Source organism: Dendrobates tinctorius, unplaced genomic scaffold (genome assembly GCF_039654945.1).
Source record: "Dendrobates tinctorius isolate UK_male_01 unplaced genomic scaffold, ASM3965494v1 ptg000184l, whole genome shotgun sequence".
Classification (NCBI taxonomy): domain Eukaryota; kingdom Metazoa; phylum Chordata; class Amphibia; order Anura; family Dendrobatidae; genus Dendrobates; species Dendrobates tinctorius.
The window spans coordinates 14,423,060-14,435,000 of record NW_027361851.1 but is presented as its reverse complement, the minus strand read 5'-3'; the positions used below and the strand labels follow the sequence as shown (position 1 = coordinate 14,435,000).

The window sequence follows — 11,941 nt, the reverse complement described above, 5'->3', positions numbered from 1 at the left end:
AGGCAAAATAGCAAGTTCTTCCACTCCCTTATGAAAATGCCAGGAGTTAAATCCTCAGCTTGTAATTTTTTTGTCACTGTAAATGGGTGATTAAGCAATTCCTTCAATTCAGCCACCTATGTCCATTGACCTTCATTTAGGGTTACCTGAGGGTTCGTCATATCTATAAGAAACGGTTTTAGTTCAAGCAATCGCTCAATCATTAAATAAGTGCTGCCCCACCGAGTGGCTTGACCGACAATTGCCCCTTTCCCAGCACGTCTCTTCAAGATGGAATCAATTTTAGGGGTTCTAGCTGGTTCAACTAATGGACTATAAAAGGTGTCTCACTACCAAGCTGTCACATGATGTCAGTTGTCTCAAGACTTTTGCAACCTTAGGCTGGGTTCACACGTAGCAGAATGCCCACGGAAATTACCGCGAGAATTCCATTCCGCGGGAAAATCGCATTTTAAATTCCCGCGATTTTCCCATGGAAAAACTAGCATTTTGCAAGCGTAATTAGCTTGCAGAATGCTAGCGTTTTCCAAGCGATCTGGAGCATCGCTTGGAGAACTGATTGACAGGTTGGTCACACTCGTCAAACATAGTGTTTGACTAGTGTGACCAACTTTTTACTATTGAGGCTGCCTATGCATCATCAGTAGTAAAAAGATCTAATGTTAAAAATAACAAAAAAAAAAAAAAAAAATCATGATATTCTCACCTTCCGACGTCCCGCGCAGCGTTCCCAGGCCTCCGCGATGCTCCGACAGGTCCCGTTCCCAGTGATGCTTTGCGGCAATGACCTCTGATGACGTCAGGGTCTCGCGAGACCGCTACAGCATCGCGAAACGCGACGTCAGCACAATGCATTACTGGGAACGGGACCTGCCGCGTGTATCGCTGAAGCCTGGGGACGCTGCGCGGGACATCAGAGGGTAAATATAACCTGATTTTTTTATTTTAATTCTATTTTTTACAGGGATATGGTACCCAGAGCCTGGAGGACAGTCTCCTCTCCTCCGGACCGTGGGTACCATCCGCACATGTTCTGCTTACTTTTCGCATGGTGGGCACAGCCACATGCAGAGAGTAAGCAGAACAATGCATTCCTATGTGGGCGGAATCACCGCAATTTCGTAAATTAATAAGCATGTTGCGGATTTTTCCGCGATGCGATTCCGCCGCGGGAAAATCCGCAGCATTAGCACAGCATTGCAGAATCCCTTAGGATTGCATGGAATGCTTCTTTTTGCATTTTCGCGGCAAAATCGCGCAGTAAAAACCGCCGCGAAAAAACCTGAACGTGTGAACGCAGCCTTATTGTTGAAAACATACTGATGGCATTGGTTACAGAAGAATTTCTAAACTACTGAAGGTTCCAGTGAGCCCTGTTGGGGCCAGAAGTGGAAAGAAAATCATTTCACTATAAACCGGCCATGACCAGGTACTCTCCACAAGATTTCATACAGAGGAGTGAAAATAATTATCAGAAGAGTTATCCAAGAGCCAAGGACCACTTGAGGAGAGCTAGAGAAAGACTTGGAGTCAGCAGGTACAATTGTTTCAAAGAAAAAGTAATGCACTCAACCTCCATGGCCTGTGTGCATGCTTTCTACACAAGAAAGCATTGCTAAACAAAAAGCATGTTCAATTGTGTATAAAGTTTGTATAATATTTAGACAAGCCTGTGAAACACCGGGAGAATATAGTCTGGTCAGATAAGACCAAAATTGAACTCTTTGTATGCCATAATACACATCATCATGTTTGAAGGCCAAAAGGCACTGCATATCACCTCAAAAACATCATACCTAGAGTGAAGTTTGGAGGTGGGAACATCATGGTGTGGGGTTGTTTTTAAGCATACGCCACTGGCAAACTTCATATTATTGGATCCTTCAAACGGAACCTGAAAACCCATCTTTTCAGGAAAGCTTACAGCCTGCAATAACCATTCTGCCGCCTCACCACCCCCTGAGCTGCCGCCTCATCACCACCAGAGCTGCTGCACCCCCAACCTTCTGTCTCTTCCCCACTATCCCGTAGAATGTGAGTCCGCAAGGACAGGGTCCTCTCCCCTCTGCACCAGTCTGTCATTGTAACTTTAATCCAAACGATTATAACCTCATATCATAAGAGATACTGATCCCTTCAAAATCAAATCATACCACCAAAAGAGAAAACAAGGAACGAACAAAAAGATCCAAAAATGCTAAATTTATTTAAATATGATTAAAAAATAATATCATACCAACACCATATACTTCACAATGAGATACAGAGCACATAAAGTTATAACCCAAGTTATCAGAAAACTCCTGATGAAACTGCAGAGGCGGTGAAACGCGCGTCGGGGTGTGTCACAGGCTCACACAACCAGACGACAGCATGACTACAGGTACATTCGTAGTATATTTATGGTGACTCTCTCTGATTTTGCACTTTGAAATCTATCTATCTATATTATATTGGGTATTTATCTCCTTTTATATGGTGCACAGTGAGAACCAAAATGTTATGAGCCATTGCTGCTATATGATCTGGCTGTTGTAACCCTTTACAATTCACTTTATATTCACAACTATGTTTTTTGGTAACTTGGGTTAGGTATTTACCTCCCTTTATGTGCGCTGTATCTCATTATCAAGTATATGGTGTGGCGATGATAGTTTTTTTTTAATCATATTTAAATAAATTTTGCATTTTTGGATCTTTTTGTTCCTTCCTTGTTTTCTCTTTTGGTGGTGTCATTGTAACTTTGTTTACTGTTAACGATATCTATAACTTTGTATGTAACCCCCCTTCTCATGTACAGCACCATGGAATTAATGGCGCTATATAAATAAATAATAATAATAATATTATTATTAAAGGCATGGTGAAAGGAAAAATGTACCGAGACATTCTTGATAAAAAAAAAAAAATCTGCTTCCATCTACCAGGATGATAGCGATGAAATGAGGGCGGAAAATTCAGCAAGACAATGATCCCAAAATCACAGCCATGGAAACTCACAATTTGTTTCAGAGAAAGAAAACAAAGCTGCTTGTATGGTCCAGCCAATCATCAGACCTGCCTGAAATTTATGGAAGGAATTAAAGCTCAGAGTTCATAGAAGGTGCCCAAGAAACTGCCAGTATTTGAAGAGTGTTTGTGTAGAAGAAGAGGCCAAATAATAATATTACATTTATTATTATTATTATTATTATTATTAATAATAATAGTCTTTATTTATACAGCACTAACATTCTACAGCGCTTTAAAATTCAGCAGTTCATATATAACAGTCAAAGTTAAAAACACAATAATTAAAGCAAAGATAATGACGACCATGGTCGTAAGAGCTTACGATCTACAAGTAGGCGAGGAGACGCAAAGTACAGGGGCTTATTTACAATGATAGTCTGGTCAACTTGAGGAAATTGGGGATAAAGGCTTCATGAGTTAGGGTCCCGCTACACTTAGCAACGCACCAGCGATCCCAACAACGATACGACCTGGTAAGGATCGCTGGTGTGCGTGGCTAAATGGTCGCTAGTGAGCTATCAAACAGACAGATATACTCACCGACACAGCAGTGATCCATACAACGACCTCGGCGGTCGTTGATATCTTGTCACACAGTGGCTATTCAGACGACATCCGCCTGCGTCCATGTGTTCTGCATCGCCAACGAGGTGGCTCGTTGGCGTCAAACACTGCGAAGCGCGCTGGCCAGCGGGACGCCGACGACGAAAAAATGGCCCAGGTCATTCGAGCACGATCAGCGAGATTACAGCGGGGGCCCGGTTGCGTCATATGTAGCGAGATCGCTGTTGCGTCGCAAATTCGGGGATGCTTCAGCGATCTCGCTATGTGAGAAAGAGCCTTAAGTCACCAGCCAATATTTGCAGTGCTTTTGGGTGTGGTAGAGTTTGATGGAGAATTATGTTCAGAGAAATAGGGACTGGGCTATATATAAAAAGACTTTGATTAGGGAACGTCATACTCCACCCTAAAGATATGTGCGTCACTTAGAAACCCGATGTGTACCTTAGTTACCAGCTCCCTGCATCAGCGCGCTGGTAACTAAGGTACACAGAGGGTTTCTAAGCATAGAAACCCTGCGTTTACCTTAGTTACCAGCTGATCGCTGGTCTCCTGCCTGTCACACGCAGCGATGCGTGCTGGCCAGCGGGAGACCAGCGACCAAAAAAATGTCCAGGGCTTTCCTACAGCGATCAGCGATAACCAGCAGGGGGGCCGGTCGCTGATCGCTGTCACACACCGCGATCTCGCTGGTAAGATCGCTGTGACGTCACAAAACTTGTGACTCAGCAGCGATCTCGCTAGCAAGATCGCTATGTGTGACGGGGCCCTTAGGTTAGCGCTCGGCGTCGCTGGTGAAGCTGTCTGTCTGACAGCTCACCGGCGATCCTGACACGTTGATATCGTTGTCGGGTTCGCTGGTGAGTCGCTATGTGTGACGGGGCCCTAAGAAAGGAAGGACATGGCACGGACACTGCAGGAATGCCACAGTCCAGGAGGTAAAAAAAAGGGGTTTTTATTTTATGATGGGCAGTGGAGCTATTAGAGTAAATCTGTCAGCAGATATCACACCACAAACTACTGTATTTCTGTGCTCATGTAGCTCTTTCAAAACCAAGTTCATTAATACCCTTTACCTGACCAGTCTCTCCTACATTACTGAGAAAATAGCATTTGAATTAGGTTACGGTCACACTATCGGTATGTGATCAGTATTTGCAAGCCAAAACCACTTAACAGCTAAAATTAATCTGTAACCCTATAAGAGTCACAGTGTATCCCAGACCTTAGAGATGTGCAGGTCCTATCCTGCCCCAATCAGATAAATCTGTGTCAGACAGGAGAGCAGCTTTCTGAGTAATTGGGAAGGATACTGTATCAGGCATCTCCTCAGTCAGAAGAAACTGCCTCCAGACTAAGACGAACACACTTTTTAGCCAGATTTTTTTTTCTGAAAAAGTGCATCTTTCTAGCCCAAAAGTACGGATAATGCAGGAAAAATAGAAATACTGGCACTACAAATTATGGAGTAATTAAGCTTACTGTGCATCTCTCAGCTGTGCGTTCTCAACCATCAAAGCATCTACAGGATTACCACCTGGATAAAAAAAGAAAAATATAAATAAGTGTACAGAATAACAATGCTAGACATACATGCATACATATATATGGAGACTATATACCTACCGCAAAAACAGCACAAAAGATGAGAGAAAGGGTTTATGGACCATTAGCACAGAGCAGAAGGTATAGATGAGTAGGCATTACACGGGAATTGTGAACACATTAGAAAACAGATTTTCTTTTTTAAACCAGTTATTTTTATTTAGGTTTCAAAAGATTTTAAACAATAAACAGTGGATATCAATATACATGTAACAATTCACATATCTTGTAGTAATACAATCAAAGCCACCCCCCCTCCCCCAATACTCCTTATGCCGGGTATACTTGAGAGTCTTAGCAATCATAAGAAAACAGATTTTCAGCACTTCATGAGGAAAATAAAAAAAAAAATTGCATTGTCCCTGCCTTCATACACTATAAAGATTAGATACCTAATGTACTTTATATTTAACATTGTAATTCTGTGTGACAGGAGCTGCTCCTCACTGCTTATCCCTCCCCTCAGACATTGTGTGACAGGAGCTGCTCCTCACTGCTCATCCCTCCCCTCAGACATTGTGTGACAGGAGCTGCTCCTCACTGCTCATCCCTCCCCTCAGACATTGTGTGACAGGAGCTGCTCCTCACTGCTTATCCCTCCCCTCAGACATTGTGTGACAGGAGCTGCTCCTCACTGCTCATCCCTCCCCTCAGACATTGTGTGACAGGAGCTGCTCCTCACTGCTCATCCCTCCCCTCAGACATTGTGTGACAGGAGCTGCTCCTCACTGCTCATCCCTCCCCTCAGACATTGTGTGACAGGAGCTGCTCCTCACTGCTTATCCCTCCCCTCAGACATTGTGTGACAGGAGCTGCTCCTCACTGCTCATCCCTCCCCTCAGACATTGTGTGACAGGAGCTGCTCCTCACTGCTCATCCCTCCCCTCAGACATTGTGTGACAGGAGCTGCTCCTCACTGCTCATCCCTCCCCTCAGACATTGTGTGACAGGAGCTGCTCCTCACTGCTCATCCCTCCCCTCAGACATTGTGTGACAGGAGCTGCTCCTCACTGCTCATCCCTCCCCTCAGACATTGTGTGACAGGAGCTGCTCCTCACTGCTCATCCCTCCCCTCAGACATTGTGTGACAGGAGCTGCTCCTCACTGCTCATCCCTCCCCTCAGACATTACAGCAGTGTGCAACTTCCATGCTGTTACCACCAGCCAATCTGCTGATAATAGCTGCCGCTCTGCAGAGAACAGGGGGAGTGGCCACACCCCCTCTTCTCAGGCTGTCTGTTAAGGGCCCGTTACACCAAGCGATATCGCTAGCAATATCGCTATAACGTCACTGGTTTTGTGACGTTATAGCGATATTGCTAGCGATATCTCTGTGTGTGATACTTACCTCCGACCGGCTCCCCCGCTGGTTATCGCTGATCGCGCGAGAACGTCCAGGACTGTTTCTCCTCGTCAGCTTCCTGCTGGGTTTCCTGCTGTGGTGACAAGCGACACGTGGAGCCGGGCGGGAGGACGCAGGATCGCCTCGTCTGACAGGTAAGTAGCAACCGCTGCTATGTCGCTGGTGAGATATGCCTGTTTGGCAGCTCACTAGCGACCACTTAGCGATGCACCAGCGATCCTGACCGGGTCATATCTTTGTCGTGATCGCTGGTACATCGCTAAGTGTAACGGTACCCACAGGGAAAGCTGCAGACTGGTGTGTGATGTAATGTCCCAGACAGGAGAGGGGATGGGCGAGGAGAAGCTCCTGTCACTCACAGTTACAAGTATTATAAAGAAAATTACAGTGCCCTGGGCATGTCATGCTTTATAGTGTATGAAGGCAGGGACAGAAACATTTTTTTTCTTCACAAAGTACCCCTATAACTCCTCTAGCAAAATCTCCCATTCAGAACAAATGCATACTTGGCCAAGGTGATCATGCATATAGATGCAGGGATTACGAGGCATGATTTTATAAATTACCGTATATAGCTAGATTTATCACTTGTCTGCTTTGGACTTCAGAATACAGCCACACTTGTTTTCAGCTGGGTGAAGTAATATAACTTTTGGATCTTTTTACTTATCCAATTCATTCTGTGGCTATGCTCAAATGCAGCATTTTTTCTGCAGCCAAAACCTGCTCTCTTGGCAGTAAAAACGCCAAGTTCAAAATGCACTCTTTGTGGTGTTTCTGCCAGTTTTTGAGTGCAGTTTACATATGTGCTTGGTCTATAGCACATGTTTAATATAGACAAAGGACAAATACAGTCGTAAGGTCAAATAGCAAATAAAATCAATTTTATTAGTATGTAAAAAATCATATAGACAAACAGGCACAAAGTGGGGCTAGAAGATGAAATAGTCATTCTAACCACATGCAGGAGGCCCAAGGTAGGTATGTCACAAGGGGCCCCTTGATGAAGGTACGCCAAAACGCACGTCGGGGCGGGTAGGATTGTCCAGGAAGGCTGCTCTGCTTCTTATAAGGTACCTGTATATACTTCCACTATAGTGCGCTATTAGCGTTACCTATTTATTTGATGGATGTGGCCTAATTTTGGTTTTGGCAATTTTGCCTAATCTGGGTACCTATTATCGCCATTGTGCATGTATGAGCAATGTGATATGCGTTCACTATTATAATGTTGATATGTGCCTGCCTTGTGACATACCTACCTTGGGCCTCCTGCATGTGGTTAGAATGACTATTTCATCTTCTAGCCCCACTTTGTGCCAGTTTGTCTGTATGATTTTTTTACATACTAACAAAATTGATTTTATTTGCTATTTGACTGTATTTGTCCTTTGTCTGTTAATATATTATTACAGTTGGTCATCTATTGTCTGTACTTTTCATGGGTGTATGAGATTGTATTTTGCTTTATATTCTATTTCTTTTCTCCACCCATTATGTTCATTGGATCTATCTTATCTGTTTAATATAGATAGTTTTTTTTCACCAAAACATTGCAAAAACGTTTGCTGCATTTTTTGCAGCACTTTCACTTTCTCGTTACTTTCTATGGGTAAAAAACACAGCAAAAATGCAGAAAACTTGAATGCTGCAGATTTCAAAAACACTGCAGTTCTCATATTCACTCAAGAAAAAAAGCATCCATGAGATTTCTGAAATCTCAAAGCTTTTGCTGGTACTGTAAAAAGCTACAGAGCTTCAGAAAACTTTTTTAATCCATAACATGAAAGTAGGGCTAATTATACAACTTTCATTACAAAATATTCAGTTTTCTTCAAAGTACTTGATGCAAAAATGAATATACTCCACATAGAAGACTACTACATCTAGCATTTTATATGACCTCCTTGATTTGTAGAGACAGCACCAAGTCTTTTAGGCAGGGAATGAACAAGTTTCTGACATATCGCAACACCCATCTCTTTCCATTCTTCCAGAATGACATCTAGTAGACCCTGGATGCTGGATGGAAAGTGATGCTCAACTGGTCTCTTCAGAACTCTCCATAAGTGTTCAGTTGAGGTTCAAATCAGGAGACACTAGGCCAATGTATTCATTTTCACCCTGGTTTTCTGCAGAAATGAAACAGTGGTCTTATGTGTGTTTTGGATCAGTCATATTGCAAAACTGCAAATATACTAAGCGTATGGAGTGATGCAAGCATATTTTCTTTCAATACAGTGCAGTACATCTGTGAATTCATGATCCCATCAACGAAATGTAACTCCCAAACACCAGCAGCACTAACGCGGCACCACGTAAGGACACTGCCACCGCCAGGTTTCACTGTAGGCACCATGCATTTTTCCTTTTCTTCTTGCCTTGGCAACGCCCTACAATTTTTAGGACCATCCATTGCAAAAACATTTATCTTGGAATTTATCACTCCAGAGTGTAAAGTCCCAGCAGTCTTCATCATTTCCTGCATGGGCCGTGGTAAATTGTAGGCTTTATTGTGCATGGGCTTTAGGAGAGGCTTCCTCGGTGGACGACACTCATGTATGACATTTATTTGCAGAGCCAGCGTCGTTCTAGCAGTATCAACACTCACATTCTCGTGGCTTTCGTATGGTTGTTGTGACACGAGTCCGGCACCCAATCCGCGCTGGCGGCACTATCCCAGCCTAATACAGTTAAGTAATTAACAGGAAGTAAGAGATGCAAGCTGCTGCTCCACTCCCTATTACTTAACCTTATGAAGGCTAGGACAGTGCCACCATCATCCAGTATCACAACAACACGGGAGCCCAGGGAATGCGAGTGTAGATGCCACTGGAACACCACCAGCACGGGAGCCAAACAGATCAAGAAGAGGTTGTGTCCTAGAAGTGGACAACACCTTTAAGGAGATCAACCTAACTCAGCTCTATAGTCTGCACAACCAGAACAGGTAATGACCTGCATCATTGTAAGAAGGTCATTGCTTATCTAAAAATTGATGAAGTGAGGTCTGAGACCTACTCAGGTAAGATATGAAACCACAAAGTAGAGTGTAGACCACTTTACAGACCTATGGACATCCCTTCCTTTTCATCATCATTTTAAAAAAATGCTGCACTTTTTAAACAGAAGTCTAATGATTCAGAGAACCCAAAAGTCTAATGATTCAGAGAACTGTCTACATTGAATGAAAACTACAATACAGGACTGAAATTCAAACTCCTATTGTGAGGCAGAGAACTTGAACTCTAGCGCCACCTATTGGAAGCAGCAATCCTAAAGGTCAATATCGACCCTTGCCATATCACCAATGATAAAAGCTAAACAAGAATCTCAATTTGCAGACACTGTGTTCCAGGATGTTTTGCCTCGTCAGTGCAAAGCATGAGCTCTAATTTAGCTAGGTATAATCTCTTCTTGCATAATCCTGGTTGTATAAGGCTAAGCTCACACTTCTGTATTGCTGATCTGCGTAGGGCTGCGTACATCCTCCCTTAAGCTCCGCCTACTTCCGCCTAGGTCCTGCGTACCTATCTTTAACATTGGGTACGCAGGGACATGCATTGTAAGCAGATGTATCCCCATGCGGCGTTTTGACGTGTCCGCCAAACACACAAATGCAACATGTTGCGTTCCAAAGCGGTCAGCAGGCACGTCAAAACGCCACATATGGACGCATCCACATACAACGCATGTTCCTGTGTACCCAAACTTAAAGATACAGTTGTGGCCAAAAGTATTGACACCCCTGCAATTTTGTCAGATAATACTCAGTTTCTTCCTGAAAATGATTGCAAACACAAATTCTTTGGTATTATTATCTTCATTTAATTTATCTTAAATGAAAAAACACAAAAGAGAATGAAGCAAAACATTGATCAATTCACACAAAACTCCAAAAATGGGCCAGACAAAAGTATTGGCACCCTCAGCCTAATACTTGGTTGCATAACCTTTCGCCAAAATAACGGCGACCAACCGCTTCCGGTAACCATCAATGAGTTTCTTACAATGCTCTGCTGGAATTTTAGACCATTCTTCTTTGGCAAACTGACCCAGGTCCCTGATATTTGAAGGGTGCCTTCTCCAAACTGCCATTTTTAGATCTCTCCACAGGTGTTCTATGGGATTCAGGTCTGGACTCATTGCTGGCCACCTTAGAAGTCTCCAGTGCTTTCTCGCAAACCATTTTCTAGTGCTTTTTGAAGTGTGTTTTGGGTCATTGTCCTGGTGGAAGACCCATGACCTCTGAGGGAGACCCAGCTTTCTCACACAGGGACCTACATTATGCTGCAAAATTTGTTGGTAGTCTTCTGACTTCATAATGCCATGCACACGGTCAAGCAGTCCAATGCCAGAGGCAGCAAAGCAACCCCAAAACATCAGGGAACCTCCGCGATGTTTGACTGTAGGGACCGTGTTCTTTTCTTTGAATGCCTCTTTTTTTCTCCTGTAAACTCTATGTTGATGCCTTTGCCCAAAAAGCTCTACTTTTGTCTCATCTGACCAGAGAACATTCTTCCAAAACATTTTAGGCTTTTTCAGGTAAGTTTTGGCAAACTCCAGCCTGGCTTTATGTCTCGGGGTAAGAAGTGGGGTCTTCCTGGGTCTCCTACCATACAATCCCTTTTCATTCAGACGCCGACGGATAGTACGGGCTGACACTGTTGTACCCTCGGACTGCATGGCAGCTTGAACTTGTTTGGATGTTAGTCGAGGTTCTTTATCCAACATCCGCACAATCTTGCGTTGAAATCTCTTGTCAATTTTTCTTTTCCGCCACATCTAGGGAGGTTAGCCACAGTGCCATGGGCTTTAAACTTCTTGATGACACTGCACACGGTAGACACAGGAACATTCAGGTCTTTGGAGATAGACTTGTAGCCTTGAGATTGCTCATGCTTCCTCACAATTTGGTTTCTCAAGTCCTCAGACAGTTCTATGGTCTTCTTTCTTTTCTCCATGCTCAATGTGGTACACACAAGGACACAGGACAGAGGTTGAGTCAACTTTAATCCATGTCAACTGGCTGCAAGTGTGATTTAGTTATTGCCAACACCTGTTAGGTGCCACAGGTAAGTTACAGGTGCTGTTAATTACACAAATTAGAGAAGCATCACATGATTTTTCAAACAGTGCCAATACTTTTGTCCACCCTCTTTTTTATGTTTGGTCTGGAATTATATCCAACTTGGCTTTAGGACAATTCTTTTTGTGTTTTTTCATTTAAGACAAATAAAATGAAGATAATAATACCAAAGAATTTGTGTTTGCAATCATTTTCTGTAAGAAACTGAGTATTATCTGACATAATTGCAGGGGTGTCAATACTTTTGGCCACAACTGTAGGTACACAGGATACATGCGGAAGTAGGCGGAGCATAGGCAGAGCTTAAGGGA

At 43.3% G+C, this 11,941-nt stretch overlaps 1 protein-coding gene across 3 annotated transcripts in view; it reads right to left on the bottom strand.

Annotated features, from left to right (window-relative positions):
* The window catches only part of LOC141055135 (C-Jun-amino-terminal kinase-interacting protein 4-like), a 315,480-nt gene that overhangs the window by 151,140 nt on the left and 152,399 nt on the right, over positions 1-11,941 (bottom strand). For all 3 annotated transcript variants that reach the window (XM_073552116.1, XM_073552115.1, XM_073552117.1), the window contains exon 9: positions 5,056-5,110. In XM_073552116.1, coding sequence (XP_073408217.1) covers positions 5,056-5,110 — 55 coding nt within the window. The remainder of the gene's footprint in view (positions 1-5,055; positions 5,111-11,941) is intronic.